This window comes from Scardinius erythrophthalmus, assembly GCF_964197995.2.
Source record: "Scardinius erythrophthalmus genome assembly, chromosome: 6".
Taxonomy (NCBI): domain Eukaryota; kingdom Metazoa; phylum Chordata; class Actinopteri; order Cypriniformes; family Leuciscidae; genus Scardinius; species Scardinius erythrophthalmus.
This window is the reverse complement of record NC_138226.1, coordinates 11,263,294-11,284,249: the sequence shown is the minus strand read 5'-3', so window position 1 is coordinate 11,284,249 and position 20,956 is coordinate 11,263,294. Positions and strand designations below refer to the sequence as shown.

The following is a 20,956-nucleotide window of genomic DNA, read 5'->3' as shown; positions in this document are numbered from 1 at the left end:
CGGGCTCGAGTTCAGAACGCACTTGCCTTTAAAAGGACTCAATGGTGATGCCTGTCAGAAAAATTGATTTATAAAAACAAAATAAATAAATAATTTAATTAGGTAAATTAGGTGATGAGGTGATTAGGTGAATTCTGAATATAGTTTAAAATCAAGAATGATTTGACAGCTATGACACATATGCGATTTCTGACAGGCATTGCCTTTGCTTACTAAGTTTACGGAAGAGCAACTGGTGGAAGTGAACGCAATTTAATGGATGAGAGAAGGAGAAATCGTCGATCTACGTAGATAATACGCTCGAATTTCTTCTTTAATAGATAGGAAAAGGTCGAAAAATGCCTTTATTTGGCCAAAATCCGTTCGATCAGGATGTGGGTGAGTTTGGCTGTTGTTTTTATCGAAGTGTTGTGATCTTGACAAGTCAACAGGGCCGATACAGCGCTCTGTTTACTGTCATATCCTCAAGAGCTCTGTTTTCTGTTTTGTTTATTTCTTCTATTACTCTGATATATTTATATCTTATATATCAGGATATAATTGTTAAAGATTTCAACCGTAAATAATGTAGTTGACCTCATCCTTAAAATATTCTAAATTCCTGGAACTTGTCAGATGAACATTTCAGCTATTCAGTTTAATTATTATCTTTCAATAAGATTTTTGAGCAGTCTTATATTTCTTATATATCCCTTGATATTTAAATATGATTCTATCGGTTAAAAATACAATACAATATAATAAAAGTAATTAACAAGACACGATGTAATATAAAAAAATGAATATAACAGAAGATAGTCTATTATCTTGCTTATATAATGTAGTATTATTATTATATAATAAAATCAAAATGCTCTGCTCTAGATTAAAAATTGTTTTAATAATTTTTTACTCTATTTCCAGTAAGCATGACTGAAAGTATAATGGAAGTTAATTTGTCATAAGGCGTGGGAACCCAGTTAGCATACATGTACATTGGTCTTATTGTGTCAGCTTTGTCCTTTGTGAGCTCAGTGTGTATGAATTTCTGACACTGATACTCACTTGAGTATTGTTCGTTTTATTTAAAGGTGTACTGTGCTAGATTTCGCAATGTGATTTTTCCTTTAAGAGTTAGTCATTAAATGTGTCCTGTTTTGTTCTTGAAGGAGGGGACAAATAATCTAGGCTATACTAGTCGATTATGACAGAAATGGTTGTGCCTGTTGTGACAAGCCGAATATGTAAAATAACAGGCAAAACAGGCTGCTTTGTCTGTTTAACGGGACGATGAGGCAAAGTCCTCACATTTTTTAAATCAAATGTAACTGTATGTCCCTGTTACACTTACTTTTCCTGTTAAATATTTATGCAGTTATTTTCAGCAGTCATCAAGCTTGTACACACTGGTCACAGACACGAAAATGTACTTTTAATTTCCCCAAGCTGATTGCTCACTAAAACCCCCCCACAGGCATTATGGTTTCAGCCCATTTCAAGCTTGATTTTGGCATGACATAAAGCTGTAATATCGTAGTGGCTGAGTTGTTAAAAAAAAAATTATTAGTCTTCCCATTAACGGCATCATTGTCTTCATCCAGGCCGATTCGAGAATGCGCACGAAAGCAAGAGGCAGGATTTATCGCATTTATCGATTTATCGAGTGACTTACACTTTTTAATGTCACATTTTGTAATATTTGCATTGTTTTACTTTTGTAGTATTGATTATTTTGTCATCCAGTTTTTTGAGGAAACACTGCCTCCCTTGCTTCCTTGGAGGAAACACCCTGTCCTACTTTCTAACTACTTGACAAACACTTGTACTTCCTATCATGTAAAACTATTAATATTCAAACTTGTATATTCATTTTTTATTTATTTTTTACAAATTGTTCTATTTTGTATTGTGTTTGTGTGTTTTCTGTGTTTATTATATATTTATATATAATAAATATATAATAAACCTTTATGCCTTTATGCAATATGCCTTTATTTACATAAAGGCATATTGCCTTTATGTTATAGAAAAGACGTTTAGACATGCAGAGGCAGAGACTTTGACTCCCTTTTAGATTTTTAGCATTGAAATGACTCCGTAATGAGACACCTTTCATTGAGTGTCTCATTTGGATGCTCATTTGCATTTTCAGAGAAAGCAACTAGTGAAACTAGCACAGCAGAGGACTGGGGCCTCATTATGGACATCTGTGACCGGGTTGGGACAACTCCGAATGGGTGAGCTGAAATATCAGCATACGAACAAGATTTGAATAACTATCCCCCAGTTTCACAGACAAGGCTTAAGACTAGTCCCAGACTAAAGTGCATGTTTGAGCTGTTTTAACTGAAAGCAACTTGCACTGACATATCTTAAAATATGTCGGTGTCATTGTCTCGTCTCAAGATTCACACCGGTTATGTTTTTTCTAAGACATGTTTATAAAAGCTACTTAAATGTCCTAATTGAACTAAGGCCTAATCCTGGCTTAATCTAAGCCCTGTCTGTGAAACTGAGCCTATGTATTTTTTAATGTTTATTTTAGTAACAGTTAATAACATGAGTGTTTCTTGAATGCATTATTGTTCTTCTTATATAGGTTTCTCCCTAATATAGATATTATCGTTCCCCTCTTTGTCGTTTTAACTCTTTTTCTTTTATAGTGCAAAGGACTGTCTCAGGTCAGTCATGAAGCGAGTGAACCACAAGGTCCCTCACGTCGCTATGCAAGCGTTAACGGTGAGCTCTTCATCTTCAGTTCCCATTGTAGTAAAACAGAGGTGTCATATGGGACGTCACAGTGTTGATGTTCTTGGGAATAATTAGTCTTAATTATGATATCACATTTTATTTACAAATATTTATAGTATAAACAGTTATAGAAATGTTACAGGTGTGCAATAATAACAATAATAATTATTATTATTAATCTTTATTGTGATGTCAAATTCCATTTACACATATTTAAATTAAAAACAGTTATAGAATTGTTAAATGTGTGCAATCACTGTATATAGAACATTTGAATGAATCGATCAAACCTGTTCACAAAATGGCAAATCTGTATTTTAAGCAAATAATAGCTGTTCAAATATTGCTGTAATTTCCCTGTGTAGTTGCTGGGTGCCTGCGTCTCAAACAGTGGAAAAATCTTTCACCTAGAAATCTGCTCGCGGGAGTTTGCCAGTGAAGTTCGTAGTGTGTTGAACAGGGTAAGGAACTACAGCTTGCTCTATAAATATTAGTGTAATCCTATTCATTAAGGCAAATCCTGGTTTCAGAGTACAATAAATTTTGATAATTGTCACTATCCTCATGCTCTTCTCCTCAGGTTCACCCAAAGGTTGCTGAGAAACTGAAGGCCCTGATGGTGGAGTGGGCCGAAGAATTCCAGAAAGACCCGCAACTGAGTCTCATCAGTGCCACCATCAAGTCCCTCAAAGAAGAAGGAGTCACCTTTCCCACTGCAAACACCCAGGTAGGTCACGCTTTATTTCCATGGTGTTCCACTTTAGACATTCTACTAACTATGAGTAACTTTGCACCTACATGTCAACTAACTCTCATTAGACTGTTAGGTTAGGTTTAGGTGTTTGGGTTAGTAGAATAAGTCATGTACTTGCAAATTACTTTGGAACTGTTTACATCTGGCCACTCCATGCGTTTTGTCAGATCGGATTGCTATCTGATTTATCAAACCGATTCCGTTTACACCTGGTCACATAAATGTGTTTTGGCAAAACGGATATAAATCCGATCTTCAATTCCCACGCTATATGCAGATTTAATGGAGTGCACGTCACCGAAAGCAACTGATATGAGCTGCATTTTATTGATCATCAGCTAAAATTTCAAAATCAAAGACCGCAATAAGAGAGAGTGGCAACAGCCCTGGTGAGATCATTTTGTTTCTTTACTTTTAATAAAGTTATAGTAGTAGATACTCATCTGTGGCGATGCGTGTTGCATTAGCGCCGTCATATCTGGCTATAAAATGACATATAGCCTATAACACGCTCTCACACATTTATTTTTTTGCATTTTTGGGAGGAGTAAAATGTACATATATGGTTTCAACAACCAGATGCATTTACACTCGGTCTGGAATGCGGCCCAGACCTCCTCCTGAAGTGGTTTGAGCAGTCGGATTTAAATCCGTCTGGAATGCGTTTCGGAGGGCATTTACACCTGGTCTTTTCCAGAAAACGCATGTGGCCAGGTGTAAACAGACCCTTATGGTCACTAGAATGTCTGTTGGGGGAGCATCAAAATAATATTAAGCAGACCATTTACTAATACTCTAATGACTGGGAGTTGACATTTAGTTGCAAAGTTACATATAGTTAGTACGATGTCTAAAGTGGACCATCGAAATAAAGTGTTACCCCCAAGTATTCCTACTATCAACTAATAACATGATCCTGTTGGATCTCACTGTGATGTCAGCTGTTCATAAACACAGATGCTGATGAACAGACAGCAGCCGCTGGTATTTGGCCTAGATAAATGACCTTGAAACTTGGCTAAGTTTAAATTCATACCGACTTTTTGCATCCCAGATCTGCATAGTTCATTAGTTATTCAGTTTGTTTTTCTGTACTGGAAAGGTCACAGAAATCTGTGACAGATGTATCTGTGTCTTCTTGTTTTCATGCCATGGCTCGTATGCAATGTAGGTCATTACAATGATGTTTTGAAGTATCTGTGGCTGTTAATATTAGATATTTGCATCTTAAAATGTAAGAAACTACATGTAACGTGGTACGTGGAACAAGGACACTGTAAAATAGTGTTAGCGAAAATATTTTTACATATGTATGTTTGTTGTCTTGGGTTTTAATTATTATATTATATTATATTATATTATATTATATTATATTATATTATATTATATTATATTATATTATATAAGTACTGTATATATCATACATAAAGTACCGATACACTACCCTTCAAAAAGTTAGGATCATTAATCAGGATCTTTTTTTTTTGTTCTTTTTTTTTTAGGAAAGAAACTAATATTTTCATTCAGCAAGAACACATTAAATTGATCAAAAGTGATAGTAAAGAAATGTATAATGTTACAAAAGATTTCTATTTCAAGTAAATGCTGTTCTTTCAAACTTTTATTCATCAAACAATCCTGAAAAAAGATATTACAGTAATGACTGCTGAAAATTCCACTTTGCCACAAAAGAAAAAGATTGAACTAGAAAAGTTATTTTAAATTGTAATAATATTTCACTAATATACATTTGCCAACCTAAAGAACTACTTGCAGTGTATGGCCAAAACCTGAAATAGCATGGTTGATTATTATTATTATTTTTTTAACTCTCTTTTGTTTTGGTCAATCTTTGAAAAAGAGTTTTTAAAGACATTAAAAGTATAGTAACATAATTCACATAATAACATAACATATATTGCCCATAGTCAAGAATCACCTCTGTAAAAGGATTGCATTATAAATTAAACATGGCTGCTTCTGAAAATGCATACTCTCTTGAATAAGTACATATTTTTAATAATTACTTACTTTGCAAGCACTAAAAAAGTATGTTCTATATAGTATGAATGTGTGTAGTATGAATGTAATCTGGACAGACTACATTTGCCATGTTGTCATTATCATGTGACCTGCAGTGTCACTCATGGGACAGTAAAGTGTCCACCATATATGCACTTCTGAATCTCGCCCAGAAGTAATAGGTTATCCAAGTTCTTTTTGCCTACTCTTCTATGAGTACTGTTAATAACGGGCATACTTTTTTGGGTCACGTGCTGTTTTTCGCCTACTATTTAGTAAGGAAATATGTGATTTCAAAAGCAGCCATGTGACTAAACATGACCACTGTTTCTCACATGACATATCTGTTAACACTTAAGCTATTTGTATAAATCAGCCAAGTGCGTCTGGAATGCTAAAGCATGTGTGTAAACTAGAGACAAGAAAACCAAGCGGTTAGAATGGAATTTCCTGCCTCATATTTCCCTCACTGACCTCATGGCACCATGAGATGTCAATTCTTTGTTCTCTTCCTCCTCCATTTACTGTGTTAGACTACAGGATTAGGGCATGTGAACCTTTCTGTATTTGTTAATAAGTGCCAACTATGTAAAATAGGTCACAAGAATTTACTGCTGTCACTCGAGGGTCATCATATACATGTTATCTCAAAAACCTACTTATAAATGGTTTGTGGTGGAGTCATTGGTTAACCTTATCTGATCAGTGTCAGTGTGTTTGCTTCTATTTTTTTTCTTTGGTATTTACTTTAGTACCTCTATAGATGGCGTTATAGTTCTGTGTTCATTCATACACTGTATTCTGCTGTTGTGCAATATAAACAATATCATTAAAAGTATATTATATTTTATACACTATTATTCAAAGGTTTGGGTTTAGCAAGTTTAAGAAATGAAATCTTTTATTTAGCAATAATGTATTAAATTGTCAAATGTGACAGTAAAGACATTTATAATGCTATGAAAGATTTCTATTTCAAATAAATGCTGTTCTTTTTAACATTCTATTCATCAAAGAATCCTGAAAAAATGTATGTCAAATGATTTATTAAGCAGCACACCTGTTTACAACTGATAATAAGAAATGTTTCTTGAGCAGCAAATCATCATATTAGAATGATTTCTGAAGGATCATGTGACAATGAAGACTGGAGTAATGATGCTGAAAATTCTGCTTTGCATCACAGGAATAAATGTACATTTTAAAATATATTAAAATAGAAATCAATTTAAATGCTAATATTTCACAGTGTTTTAACTGTATTTAATAAATAATAATAAATGCAACATTGGTGAGCATGAGAGACTTCTTTCAGAAACATTCAAATAATCTTACTGAATGGTAGTGTAGTATATGCATATAATATATACTTTATTTTAGAAGTAACTTTTTTGCAAATCAGTGCTGATCTGTTATCATGTGATCTGTAATTGCAGAGCTCTAGCATAAAAACTATTAGCACTCCTGCCACCAGCAGAGCCCCTAATGATGATGACCTGGCCAAAGGTGAGGACGGTTGTTCATAATTTCATGTTTTTTTATTTAGTCTGATCTGACAACTGATTTTGGGGCCCTGCCAAAGCATCATAAATTATTTGGCATTGTAACTGTGGATTCAAACCATAGCCTTCTTTACCCAGATAATGAGTGTTTGTGTTTTGCTCCGTGCAGCCATTGAGCTGTCCTTACAGGAACAGAAACAGCAGGCCGAGACACGACCCCTCACCATGATAGCTGATCCACCCTACAACACAAATGGAGGGAAAGAGTCACGTAAAGTGCGCGCACTCTATGATTTTGAAGCGGCTGAGGACAATGAACTCACTTTTAAGACTGGAGAGCTTGTGCTCATTCTAGATGACAGGTAAACTGATTGTTCAGGGGCATTATTTTAATCAGTGTTGAATAAATATTGAGTTATGTTATAAAATTAAATTAAAAAAAAGAATTTATTCAGTCTTTAGTCTTTAAATTTTCCATATCCCATATTTTGTTGGTTGTCCATTATTAAATTATAATGTTGCTATTATCCAACAGTGATCCAAACTGGTGGAAAGGAGAGAATCATCGAGGAGTAGGCTTATTCCCTTCTAACTTTGTCACCACCAACCTGAATGCTGAACCAGACCCTGGTAATACACTTTATAACTTGGATGATTTGTTTTTCTACTCAAATTGCACACACCGATCTCCTGAATTCTCTTTCCTGTAGTGATGTATGTAGAGAAGACAGTTGTCCCCGAAGAGCCCATCATCGAAGTCAAAGCTGAACCTGAGCCTGTGTATATAGATGAGGTGAGTGCTGGATGACCTTTGGGTGACTCGGCCACACCTCACCACTAATCTAGAAAAGTGTCCAGAAGTAACTGATATGAAAAACAGGCTCTAGAGGAAGTTCTTTTGGTGTCTTATATTGATTGTTGTTTTCTACAGGAGAAGATGGACAAAACTCTCTACCTTCTCCAGAACACAGACCCTGCAGATGCCTCACCTGACACCCTAGAGCTGATCACATTAGAAGGTACCAGGATGTCTTTTATGTCTTCTCTGCTGAAATCAATTGCATTTTAGGTGTAGGGGTGGGCGGTACAAACAAAATATGGCCAACTCTTTTCACAGACTGTGATGACTGGTTTCCACAGTTATTAAAGTCAGCATGTAACTAAAGTTGAGATAGTCTTTTCTTCCCTGTTGTGACGTATATCCTAATGAAACGGCTTCTTGAACAAGAAATAATGTCGGACCGGACTTGATTGTTTGTCCATCCGGAATTGATTGGATTGATGTGGTTTGCTTTGCTGTGATCTCATGTACAATTATCAGCAGAGTGACAATTCTGATTCCTTTTTATGATGAATTTCTAAATTGTACTACAATGAGGGACCAGCGCAATTAGGTGTTGATTTGTTTTAAACATTCGAGATAAGAAAGTCAGGGGATTGTGATCTGTGTAAACTAACACTGGGGTACAATTACCTCCGACATGTGTTTTGTCACTGTTGTCATATGTGACATTGTACACAAGTTTTGACAGTTCCACTGGGTAAATGATGATTCCAGTGTGTTAATCTTTTGTTCTCTTCATCTTCTAGATGCTTGTGAAAAGATGAACCCAATGATTGATGAGAAACTAGAAGAGATTGACAGGTTTGTTGAAATCAAAACTTACCCCAAAACAAGCTGCCTGTTTTCCCAGTCTTGGCATATGAGAAAGAACATCTCTCTCATTCCTGCAGGAAGCACTCAGAGCTGTCCGAGCTGAATGTGAAGGTGCTGGAGGCTCTGGAGCTGTATAACCAGCTAATGAATGAGGCTCCGCTGTACAATGCATACTCCAAAATGCAGACCATCCAAGGCACTTACCCAGGAGCCCCTACACCTCTTACTATGCAGGTTGGTCTAGCCATCTAAATGGAACATTAGTGGCATGATATTTTCTAAAAAAAATTCTTCCAAAGCATTATTCTGATTTCTTTCTTTATTTCTTGTCTCTCTCAGGGTTATCAACCGTCTGGAGCCTACATGTCTTCTGGTGTTCCACAGGGCTATAGTCTTACGGACCAAGCTGGCCCTCTCTGCTCTCTTCCTCCTTCAGTCAATTCAGCGGCCCCCAGCCAACCAGCACAACCTCCTTACATCAGGTAATATAAACTAAAGGTGTCCTGCTAGCCTCCCTCTAAATCTCAAACAACGTTTGCCTGCTCTACATGTTAATGAATATTTCTCAAAATGCAGCTTTCAAATCCTGTCCACGCCAGCAGTGAATCAGGACATATGTATTAATGCTCGACCAATATATCACCAGGGCTGATATATATTGGTCGATATTTGGCATTTTTTTTAATTATCGCATCAGTTAAGTTTTTCTGTTTGGTTGATAACTGTCGGTAGCGAAACTTTTGTTTGGACAGCCCTGATAACTCTTGCTCCTGAGTGCAAATGCACAGGAACTTTCATTCTCAGTCTTTGCTAGTTACTGTCTTTGTTTAACAGTTCTGTCAAATTATAGATAGGCAAATGCTATAATACTTTTTTCATATACTGTCGGCATTCAGCAAGTACACATTTTATATAATTTAAACAAGCCTTTTCTAATAAACATTTAAGTCCACATACTTCTAGTGAATCAGGCTGTTAGATCTTCTGAAGTGCTCTAGTATTAATGGAAGTGTAGCCTGCGTGAAAACATTGTTTCACATACATTTCTTTGCAGCAGTTGTGTTTTTTACTGTGTTTAACTTAAATAGCGACATATATAGACATCGACCATCATAAATCCATATAGGTTGACCACTAAGCTATATGTCTTTTCAGTTACTGAGAAATGATTTAAAACACTCACATAACCATTCTAGGCCAATATGCGATATTGCCCCACAGAGGTTTTATGTCCAAACACCACAGGAGAAGGGTCTAATACTTTACTTTTTTTATTTTTATTTTTTTTATTAGATACTTTTTTTTAAAAATGTATCATTCTGATAGCGGCGTTGGGAAAACTGCCTTAAGTAACTGCAAATTGTTTATGTCTTGCAGCGGCCACATGAATGCACAATACGTGAACCAAGCTCCTGGAGCCCCTTACCCGCCACAGATGGGCGTGGCTATGGACATGTCTGCCTATCAGAATGCTAATCCTGGTCTGCCTCCAACGTCCTATCCGATGTCAGCTCCAGCCCAGCAGCAACAAGCGGCCTTCTACCAGCAACCCCTTCTGTAAGACTGTACGCCAGGTCCGACTCCACAGCAATTAACATCCAATGCAAATTCCAAATGGTGAAATGAGGTCGAGAGCATTTTCCTCTCTCGTCTCTATTGATGTCAAGGGGTATGCAGAGATTCGCTTACGTTTGTCTTCGCAGGACAGACATGTAATCCACTCGAAAGGAAGCAAGCATTTATTTTTCTCTCCCACTCATTAACCCGTGAAGCAGTTTAGGGCAGGTGTTCAGAATTGATGGAATGAGTCACACTAACCATAAATATAATTTTCATCATCTTGTGATAATCACCAGCATATTCGTCTTTTTTTCTGATTGTGAATTTAAGACTAAATGGTAAGTCTCTCATTTGAAGAGACAATTCTTTAAGACTTATGATTAATTGTTGCCATTTTCCATTTATTTCTGGGTTTACCGACTTAACTTTAATTTCTTGCCTTTCTAAAGCAAATGTGGCATTTTTATTGATGGCATCGTGCGTTATAGAGAGGACAATTGTATGAAGAAGATTATACATGGATCACCAAATCTGGAATGATTTTATGTGCCAATACTCAGAGCACTTGTATAAACTCCTACAATCAAAATGGCAGTTTTAGTTTCAACACGATGTTAGTGATTCCAGAATAATGGGACAGATTTAGTTGGTGCAACCTAAATGCTAGAGACTTTCATGTAATATTCATAAATCCCTTCACAACCTGTGCTTTAGAACTGACAGTGGTCACAAATGCAATCCCTTTATGGTCAATCCATATGTTTCACTGTATAATGATATTTATAATATGCAAGAACCGCTTGTGTTTGCATTGTGGGTGTTTGCTGTTGTTTGACTTAATTTAAGCATGTAAAAGTGCAAACAGTATCATTTTCATCTGGTCTATGATTTCCTCTGCTGAAAATGATTGATTAATTGTTGTTTTTTTGCTTCTTACATAAGTGAAGAAATGCTCAGCCATTTCTCCTTAACTGAAGTGAGAAAATGTATAATTCCCTTACCATATAGACCGCTTTCATTCGTGTTAAAATGGGATTAATGTAGTAAAATATAGATGAAAATTGTCTTTATTTTTTTTTTCATAATCTGCTCGGAAAAAGATACTGTATATTAGATGTCAAATAAATGGCTTTGTCTGTATTGCACCTTAACTTTATACACATTTATTTACCACCAGATGCCTTGTTCTTTCACAAGACCGAATAAACATAAAAACCAATTCAAAAGACTTTATTTCAGAAGCTGCTGTATATTTGTAAACCTGTATGTTTTAAGAGATTTAGAGGGAAATCTGTATTGTACTCATGGATTCAATGTTTTGTAACATCAAGATTTCTTTGTATCCTGCCTGCTCATTTTTCAAAATTCTTTTTGTAACACAGTGAACTGTTAAAGTCTTCAGAAAATAAAACCGGTTTCAAAGGTTGCTTTTCTGTGATGGATGCTTTCCCGGCCTTCTCCCAATCTCGTTTTGGAGATGCTGAATGTTAATATCTAGTATACATAATTTGTGCATCAAATCCGGTTATTTTCTGAAAAATCTTCTTGCTAAGTGCACTGCTGATATCCTACTAATCATCAACCTCATGGGTGAATCCTTCCTCAAAGGGTCTGTTAAAAAGGCAACATCTGCTAGCCTATGATACAGATCCCCTGAAATGTAGCATTTCCGTATCAGCTTTTTGTGGATGCAGCACACAAGAGTTAAAAAATATGTCCTTCGGTAATACTCTTGGTTTTCATCTGACATGCTGATGAATCTATACATAGGAGGCCGCTTTACAGAGTGTGTTGCAACAGGCCACTGAGACCGTAATATTGTATATTTAAAATGGGTCACACATTACATTAGCGTTCATTTTATGGTGTAGTCATTTATGTATTTAGAAACAGAACAGCATGTAGGTCTCCTACTTAAGGACCTACTTCCTATTTAAATGACATTCACTGTAAAAAAAAAAAAAAAAAGTTGCTGCCTTAAATTAACCAAAATCAACTTAAATTACATTAAACTGACTGAAAAAAAAGTGTTGAATCTTGTATAACTTATAAAAAAAGTTGAAAATTGCTTAACTTATTTTGATGAGCTAAAGCAATGTAAAAACATGTCATAATTTATTGATCATATATTTTTACAGTGATGTTGGTAAGTGAGATTGTAATTATTTTTTTAATTCTTTTATTATTTTGCAGAATAAACTTGTTTTTTTTTTGCCAAATGGTTTGACAACTACCAAACACTTTGTATAAAATTACATAAAAAATAGTTTCTATATATTATAGTTTGAAAAGTAAAAACGCTAAATATTTTTTATTTCTTTTAAAATTGTGCTTAAAGGTTAAATTTGATTAATGGAAAGAAAGAAAAATAGCCCATTCACCAGTAGGCTAGTAGTTACTCCCTTTTTTCTTTTAGCTAGTGTGTTGTTGCCATAGTAGTTAATAAGCCTATGTTAAACATAAACATTGTAGTCATGTAATGTTCTGAAAAATAGCATAGTGGCCTAATATTTTTGTTTAACACCAGACAATTTTATGTAAAAATTGAAATGGTTGAACATTGGTTGAATATCGCTTGTCCACCAGAGAGAATGCTTTAGATTTGACTGCATGGGAAATACTTAAAGCTTCACTATTTTTAAATCATGTAGATTTTCTCTAGGAAGGTATTTAATTGATTTAGTACATTTTGCTTAGACTTGCGATGGTCGATTCGCGAATGAGTCTGTTCAGTCAAAAAAAAATCGCAGCAAAATCGATTCACGATTCACGATTCATCGAACCTTTAGTACATTCGCGCCCTGAATAGTTTTGGTGATGTTTCCCGCTCAGAAAAAAAAGAGCAATAGAATACTCAAGACCGGAGCACAGAAAACAAAATGAGCACCGATAAAGTGAGTGTTTGCCGTAAAACATGCAAATCCTATCATTTGTTAGGGATAGGGAAAAAAAAATCGAATTTCAACATCTGCTGCACGTGCTGTTTATGAATAACTCGGGCTTTTGTTCTCCTTTTGGAGATAATTTGTTTTATAATACACATGTATTGGATCATAATGCAGCTGACTATTTAAAAAAATGTATTAATTTTAAATTTATTAAATAAATCATAGGCTATTAATTAGCTCAAATTTAGTATGTCATGCAGATTTGTAACTAACTGCTTTCTTTACAGGGTAGCTGTGGTATTAGCTGCATTTTGGTGTATCTTGCCAACACTGCTAATACATCATTTCTGATGACCTCTGTTGAGCAGCTGTACAGTAGCTCGCGATGCTCTAGTGGTGACCGCTCGCGCTGCAACTACACTTGTACACTACAGCTGCACTCGCCGCGCGCACTGCATCATCACCGTCCGCGAGCGCACTCAAGCCTCGGACAACACAGCGAAACTGGAGCAAACAGTTCAGTATCCTCCGCCGACCCAGTGGACCGGGACCGAAAGGCAACCTCCACCGTGGACCGATGAACTCGCAGAAATGTCCCGGCATATCTACACCCGACACGGGATAGGCGATGGGGTCCAGAAGCCGATTTTTCAGGTAGGGACGCAAGAGAAGGTGTTGATGCGCTGTGAATCTGCACCATAGACTCGCATAGTTGTGTGTGTGTTTTATAGAATCCAACGGTTTGCATTTATCCATAATGAACATATTTCTTTCAAATCTGCCAACGGTGACAATGTGCTTTCTTTTGGAGGGTTTTTACTCAATGTAAATGACTCATTTGAATCTTTGCATAATAATGCTCAAAACTTGTCACGTGTTGTATCTGTAATACTGCAATGCAAACTATTTCTTTGAGTTTAGCATCTTAATTCCAAATCATAGCCCTATACTATGCTCTATGTACTTTGTATATTATATAGATATATTTATGCTTGTAATACATTGCCTAAATAGATCTCACAAGCAGAAAACCTCTAAATGTCCTTGTAATATTTCCATTAACTTATGATAGATGACTTGATGTTGTTACACTTACTGTGTTGATACTAATGGCATACCATGGTAGTTGCATGGTTGGCTACTTCAATGTACATAAAAGCTTAACATGGTATTACATTTGTAAATGTTCAAGTCTTTCTTGTGTAGGTTTTGCTCTCCTGATATCTTTTACTGATGGTCAGAATGATGTTTCTTTTCACATTATTTCACACTGAGCAAAATTCCTTTGAGTTTTGTATTTTAATAAACCTAGCCTATGTATCATGTGGAATAATAGCTTAAAGGGACAGTACACCTGAAAATAAAAAATCTGTCATCATTTACTCACCCTTATGATGTTCCAAACCCGAATGACTTACCTAACATCTCCTTTTGTGTTTTTGTGTGGAGTTTTGGGTGAGTAAACGAAGAGAGAATTTTCATTTGGGGTAAATCCCTTTAACCTACAGGCTGCTTATACAGTAATATAAGATCATTAAAAACGAATCCCAAACGTGCTAAAGATTAATGGATGTCAGTTTGAAGCATTGGTCCTTAATTAGGCTGCTAAATAATTCATGTTCTCATTGATTTCCTTGCAAAGGATGCATGGCCTGACCCAGTTTGTAAGCATCAGTGCTTTTTTACGGAGCAGATGGCCTTAACATTTTTACGTTTCACTGTTTCTTTTGCAACAAACTCACTGAAAACATCCGTCCATATATTTTAACCGCGTGATCAACCCTGAAGGGGTTCGATGTGGGACTGCATTGCGGCCAGCCATACTGAAGGGCAGTTTCGCCTGCTCAACACATTGCATTGATGTCTATGTGGCACTGCAGAGTTCAGCTTCCTTGTAGTGATGCGCTTTGACACCTATTTCAAAGATCCTCATGACACCGGAGCTGCACAAAACAGCTGTGATTAATGCAAGTGATGAATTGCTGAAATGCTTTAACAGTGCATTTGACTCTCAACAGTAACTTGTACAACTAACGGGCCCCATTGAGACCCCTCTGACACAGTGTTGTGGTGGGATATGTGGGTGTATGTGTGTTTGAAGGTGCCCCTGTTCTGCCGGGAGGAGAGATATGGATTAATAGCTTGTTCTCTTCCTGCAGGTGAACAGAGGCACCTACTCACGGCGCAGTCGACTTAAGAGATCCGACGGCAGTACGACATCCACCAGCTTCATCCTCCGTCAGGTGAGAGGGGATGATGGAGATTATGGAAATAATGTTTAGAAATGCAATTTGAGACTTAGTTTCAGAGGGTAGCTCACTCTGCGTAGGACATTTTTGAAGAGTTTTGAACAGTGACTAATATTCTCAGTGCAATTGAGGATCCACTTTTCATGTGCCTAATGTGCAAAACTGGGTTATGTAATACTTTTTATAGAACCCAACGATTTTGCATTTATCATTATACTGCAATGTAAATAAAACCTTTGAATTTAGCGCCTAATTCCAAATCGTAGGCCTATACGCTGATATACCTTTGGAAATGCACTTTGAAGAAGTTGTATAGTCTCAATGTATATGTTCACAGAATTATACTACTGTGCAGCTTTTTGAATGGGTCATTTGGTTTCCAAGCAACAGATGAATCCTCTCTGTCATCAGATGAATATGAATTGCTCATGGCTACCTTTCCAACTGAACTTGCTTGACATTTAGCTGAATAGAGCTAGCATGGATCTTCAGAACATCTAAAAAAAAATTGAATTCAAACCTTTAAATATTCTTTCAGAACATGCAGTATGAATTCAAAGAGTGCTGAATATTTTTCTTATGGAAATATGGAAATATGATCTAATCGTTGTCAGATGCATCTAGATCTATGAGTTTGCACAGAAGAAGAAAGTATCCCAGGGGAAACCAATGACCTTGATGCCTGCAATGTGGCATTTCTAGCTGTCGCCGAGTCTGCCCTTGCTCGCATGTTTGAGGACTGTACAGTATTCCCTGCAGAGTTTTTGTGCTGCTGTAAAGCAAATAGCTTTGCCTTTGTGTATGAATTCATAATGTGGATAGGATTAAACTTTCATTCCTGTACTGCAGCGGTTCCCAAACTTTTTTTCCTGCGCACCCCCTACTATGTCCCAACCGGGTTGGCGCACCCCCAATCTCCACTTCAAAAAATAACGCAACAAAGCTTTGTTTTATCGCCATATAAAGACTCATGTTTAATTATGCGCAAATAACCAGAACACGCATGACAATAACAACATCAACAAAGTTTCAATATAATGCAACAAAGCTACGCACAAGCTTCCACTTTTAAGAGGACGAGTGACAGACACAGGCTCAGTAACAGAAAGCACGGTTATTTTCAGCCGCGTAATTTAGTTTTATTTAAAAACGAAATATTTTGTAACATTACACATGTGACATGTTTTAAGGACCCTTTTGATAACTTTAATGCATCCTTACTGAAAAAAAAATTGACTAACCAACACATTTTTGAACGGCAGTGTACATTCAGTTGGTCATTATTGCAATATAAACACTATCAGACTAATCAACAAGTATCTCTTCATTTACCAGTCGAAGACGAAGCAACTTTCTGCTCTTATGTTTACTCCGTGCACTGTCAAGGGCTTCATCATATCTGTCGTGTACCGGTCTTTGCAGCATTTATTTTACCGCACATAGCCTGCATCGCGCGCTGTTGGCATCGAGCCTGGAGAAATTTAGCCACACTTTTGATCGACTTTTCCACATCTTTATGGTATTGTGTGTGTGTGCTCGCGTCTCATATGAGTATGTGCGTGGAGAGTTTGTGTGTGCGCGCGCGCGTTTCATATGAGTATGTGCATGGACAGTTTGTTTGTGCGTGCACGCGTTTCATATGAGTATGTGCGCGGAGAGTTCCGCGCGTCTCGTGTGTGTGTAGCGACTTTAGGTGTGTTGTTGGAGCCAGTATCAATGCATATGTATTTCGGGCTGTCACCAGGTGGGGGCAGTATGTGCACAGAGTGTTTTTAAACCGGTGTTTTACACGTAGAGTTAGTTGGGCTTGGTGGGGGAACGCATACAGTTTTTACCACACACAAAGTTGGATGTTTTAACGTCTCTCGAGTATGTTTAATGTTTGCATTTGATAAATAAAGAAACATAAAAGAAGAAATGGACTACAAGACTGTTGATGTGCGTAAAAAGTGCGTTGTTTAACCAAGCCGTCGGCAGCTATAGGAGCTGCTGTAACAAGTGTAGTTGTGCATTTCATATGTATTTGTTTTATTAAAAACTAATAAATTATAGTTTTTTATTTAAAATAAAATGAAAAGGAATTTACAAAGAAATGTTTACTGTTCCTGTTTTTTTATTGTGTGGAAAAATCCCACTTAAAAAAAACAGACCGCCATTACATTTTTCCTCTCGCGCACCCCCTGGTGGTAGCTCGCGTACCCCTGGGGGTGCGCGTACCACACTTTGGGAATCCCTGCTGTACTGTAACCAAATAGCATTTACTGTAATTGTTTTTGTTACCACCATCACTGTGGAATGGCATTTTGTTGTCTATGTTTTTTTATTATTACAGTATATTATTTTGAAGAAACATACATTTAAAAAAAAATCTAAACAAATACAATGACTCTTACAGGGAATACCTCTTTCCAGATAAATTATTACTTTAAATAATTCATAACGTGAATAGTTTTAACCATTTTTATGATATGCTACGATAATATCACCATAAAAATATATGTATTGCTATGTTAAACATAAATTTTGTCTGAATTATGAAGTGAAGTGAATTCATGCTATATACTTTATATATTTTTTACAGTATTTTTATTTATTTTTTACTATTTTGGAATCAATTTACATGTCTTTTAAGGTAACTATTCACTATTTTTCTATATAGGATATCAAGGTTGTCGTATTTCTTTTATCATCTCTCTTGTTTCTTGTGATATAATCTCCTTTTCTGCATTTTTCCCCCCTTTTTTTGTATTGAGCAGTTTATTAGTTGCAATTTTATTGGTGCTATAATGAGACTTAAAACAGCTTTAACTCTAATTGATAAGTCCGGTCACCTCATGTACGCAGCCCATATGCTGCAGTCCATCTCAAAATGATTCTAGAATCTAGGTCCCCAAAGAACCTTGGGAATTCTGCATTTTGACTGACTTCCAGGACATTCTATTTTTGGCCATAAAGGTGGTTTCACAGCCAAGACCCTTCATTGAGGACAACCTACTTTACAAAGTTTGCATATCATATTTCTATATTTAAATGTGACCATAAGTAGAGTTTGGTTTAGGCTGAATTCTTCTAAATTAAATTAAATTAATCTGAGAACCTCAGATTTACATGGTAGACTGTTAGCACTCTTCCAAGTTCCTGTAAATAGCAGTAATAGTCATGAATATAAAACCTTACTTAAACTTGCCTTAAATGTATGGCTGTACCGAATCTGAATTTGATGCAGAGAGACTTAAAAAGATTTGTTAACCCAAACCGTTGGAAGTTGTTGCTGTTTTCATTGTTATCCATAATAACACATTTAAAATTCATTGGGAGCATGTATAAATTATTCATCTGTCTGGTATAGGTCACATGGCTAAACTCTTTAGTAATTCATTTATTTCTTTGCTTCCCTGCTGTGTTTATTGACCATAGGCCCCCCAGAAAGCTCAAGAGCAGTGGCTGACTGTTAGCATGACTGTTGATTTGGTGATCTAATGTTGATTTATAAGATTTATGGATCATTAAATAGTGGAATAAGGAAACAAGGCACATAATAAATGATTGCAAAATAGCGAATGGGTTCTTCGTACAATTATTACAGCCATTCAAATGAAAGTTGTGTATTACAAGGAAACCAAATATATTACAGGATTAAGATATTAGTTAGCAATGCTTTTAGTAACAGGCATTTATTCTGTTTATCACTTTGATAGCTGATCCATGAATCAGAGAAAGAAAACAATAAAATGAAAAAAAAAATAAAAATCATTAAATCTGAAAATATCAGTAGTGATCTTAAGGAGTACCTCATGCCATGTAAAGCAACATGTTAAAGTATTGATATACATTTTACTAAAATAATCCATCATGGTTTTTTTTTTTTTTTTTGTGGAGGTATATAGTTCATATTTAACATTTCATATTAACAATATTCATTCATGTTCATTTTAAAAGATAGATTTGCCATTATTATATCTTCATATGCTTCTTGGTGGATAATTGGAGAGAAAACTGTTGATTGCTCTGTTATTTATTGATATATATGGACTCTTTCATGGGTTCATTTGATTAAAGTAGTAAGAGTAGATTAAAGATGAATGTATTTGATCTTTACTCAGAATGTGTGTTTCAGTGAGTAGAAAGCAGGCATGTTGTAGATGAGCATTCTGAACTACAGGGGGCGATGTGTGCCAGAGTTTTATACTCAAGAGAGAACCATGATTAATTAACAGCTACACCGTCAGTTCATTTTCATGTAATTACTTGAAAAGACCTGATTGTTCTTGGTTTTCTCATTATTTCAGTAGCTGGAGTGATATCATGGGAAATATAAATCAATAACAGAATTAGAAATGCAAAACAAGCTTCTAGTGCTCTGGGTCCCTGCTTGTCCCAGTGACCTCGAGATGGAGTTGGTGTTTTATAGCTTCTTCACAGTCATGGGGATGTAATTACACAAATCAGAGGTATTGATACTCCTGCTAAAGAAAAGTCTGGTTCAATACCATCATGTCAAGCTCTCGTTTTATGTTTCTTCATTCACATTTGCCATAAACTGATGGTTAGAGAGATTTACGTTTGTAGGGATGGGTTTTTGTATTATGCCATTGTGGTATACATATGCATTGCATTATACAGTTATATATATATACTTAATTTTTTTTAGAAGTAAATATTGCTGTTTTTTTACCTAATTGTAAAGATTTACTTTATTGTAGTTACACAAACAATGTAGAACACAAATAATGCTTCTCAATTCAGCCATTTAACTCAACTTGCTTTACATTGGGGGAGAAATGGTTTCATTTCAACTGTTCCATTTGCTGTCAGCATGCACTGGAACATGAATAATTAATATTTGCAACTGTTGCATTTATTTGACCATCTGACTCTTTGATTTTGGTGTCATATTTAGTATTGTGTTGTGATGTCAGGATGCGTTTGTTTTTCTACTTCAAATTATGTTTACTTGTGTGTTTCATGTACCATGTGGAGGTCTGTGTTTGGCATTTTAATGTGTTTTATGAATGTTTTTGTCTCAAATGTTGTCATTAGTTTAAGACAGCAAGCTCTTTCTCTCAGATGAAACATAATATCAATTATAACAATAATATTAAATAATTTTACACAGTATAATTAAAGGGTTACTTCACCTCTGGGAAGATGAATGTGTATTTGAAATAGGTCATTTAAGTAGAAGAAATGTGAAGAAATTTTTGAATTTGGAGCTTTCTAGACTGAGAAAATCCAGAAAATGTATTTTTGGCTTATGTGGATGAAAGACAACAACTCCCAGAATGCACTTGCTTCGCTGCCTTAGGAGGCCACGCCTACCGGTTAGAGTGTACAGTTGAAAACAACAACAAGGCTAGCTAGTCTACGTGATGAGTTTGCCAGGGATTTACAGATCGCCCAAAATGTCCGGGATTCGGCTTTTGCGTTCTACAGTCGCCATTAATTCATCATGTTTACTGTGGCGAGCAGGACGAGGCTGACGGCCGCGGGAGAACGGCGCGAGGCCGGTGGTGTCATTACTGAGACGCGCTGGGTCTCGCATCTCTCACGGAGGAGCGGGAATTTTCTTAGCAATGTTAAAACGCACATCATCC

General features: G+C 36.1%; 1 protein-coding gene across 1 annotated transcript; it reads left to right on the top strand.

Moving 5' to 3' along the window:
* The first annotated feature begins 7 nt into the window (after window positions 1-7).
* On the top strand, window positions 8-11,651 carry stam2 (signal transducing adaptor molecule (SH3 domain and ITAM motif) 2). Its single transcript, XM_081369015.1, has 14 exons — window positions 8-378; window positions 2,132-2,216; window positions 2,643-2,718; window positions 3,096-3,191; window positions 3,311-3,457; window positions 6,943-7,012; window positions 7,178-7,370; window positions 7,544-7,638; window positions 7,719-7,801; window positions 7,940-8,027; window positions 8,599-8,653; window positions 8,743-8,899; window positions 9,005-9,147; window positions 10,043-11,651. The coding sequence occupies exons 1-14, from the start codon at window positions 339-341 to the stop codon at window positions 10,224-10,226; spliced, it is 1,512 nt and encodes a 503-aa protein (XP_081225141.1). The 5' UTR covers window positions 8-338; the 3' UTR covers window positions 10,227-11,651.
* Window positions 11,652-20,956: the final 9,305 nt, after the last annotated feature.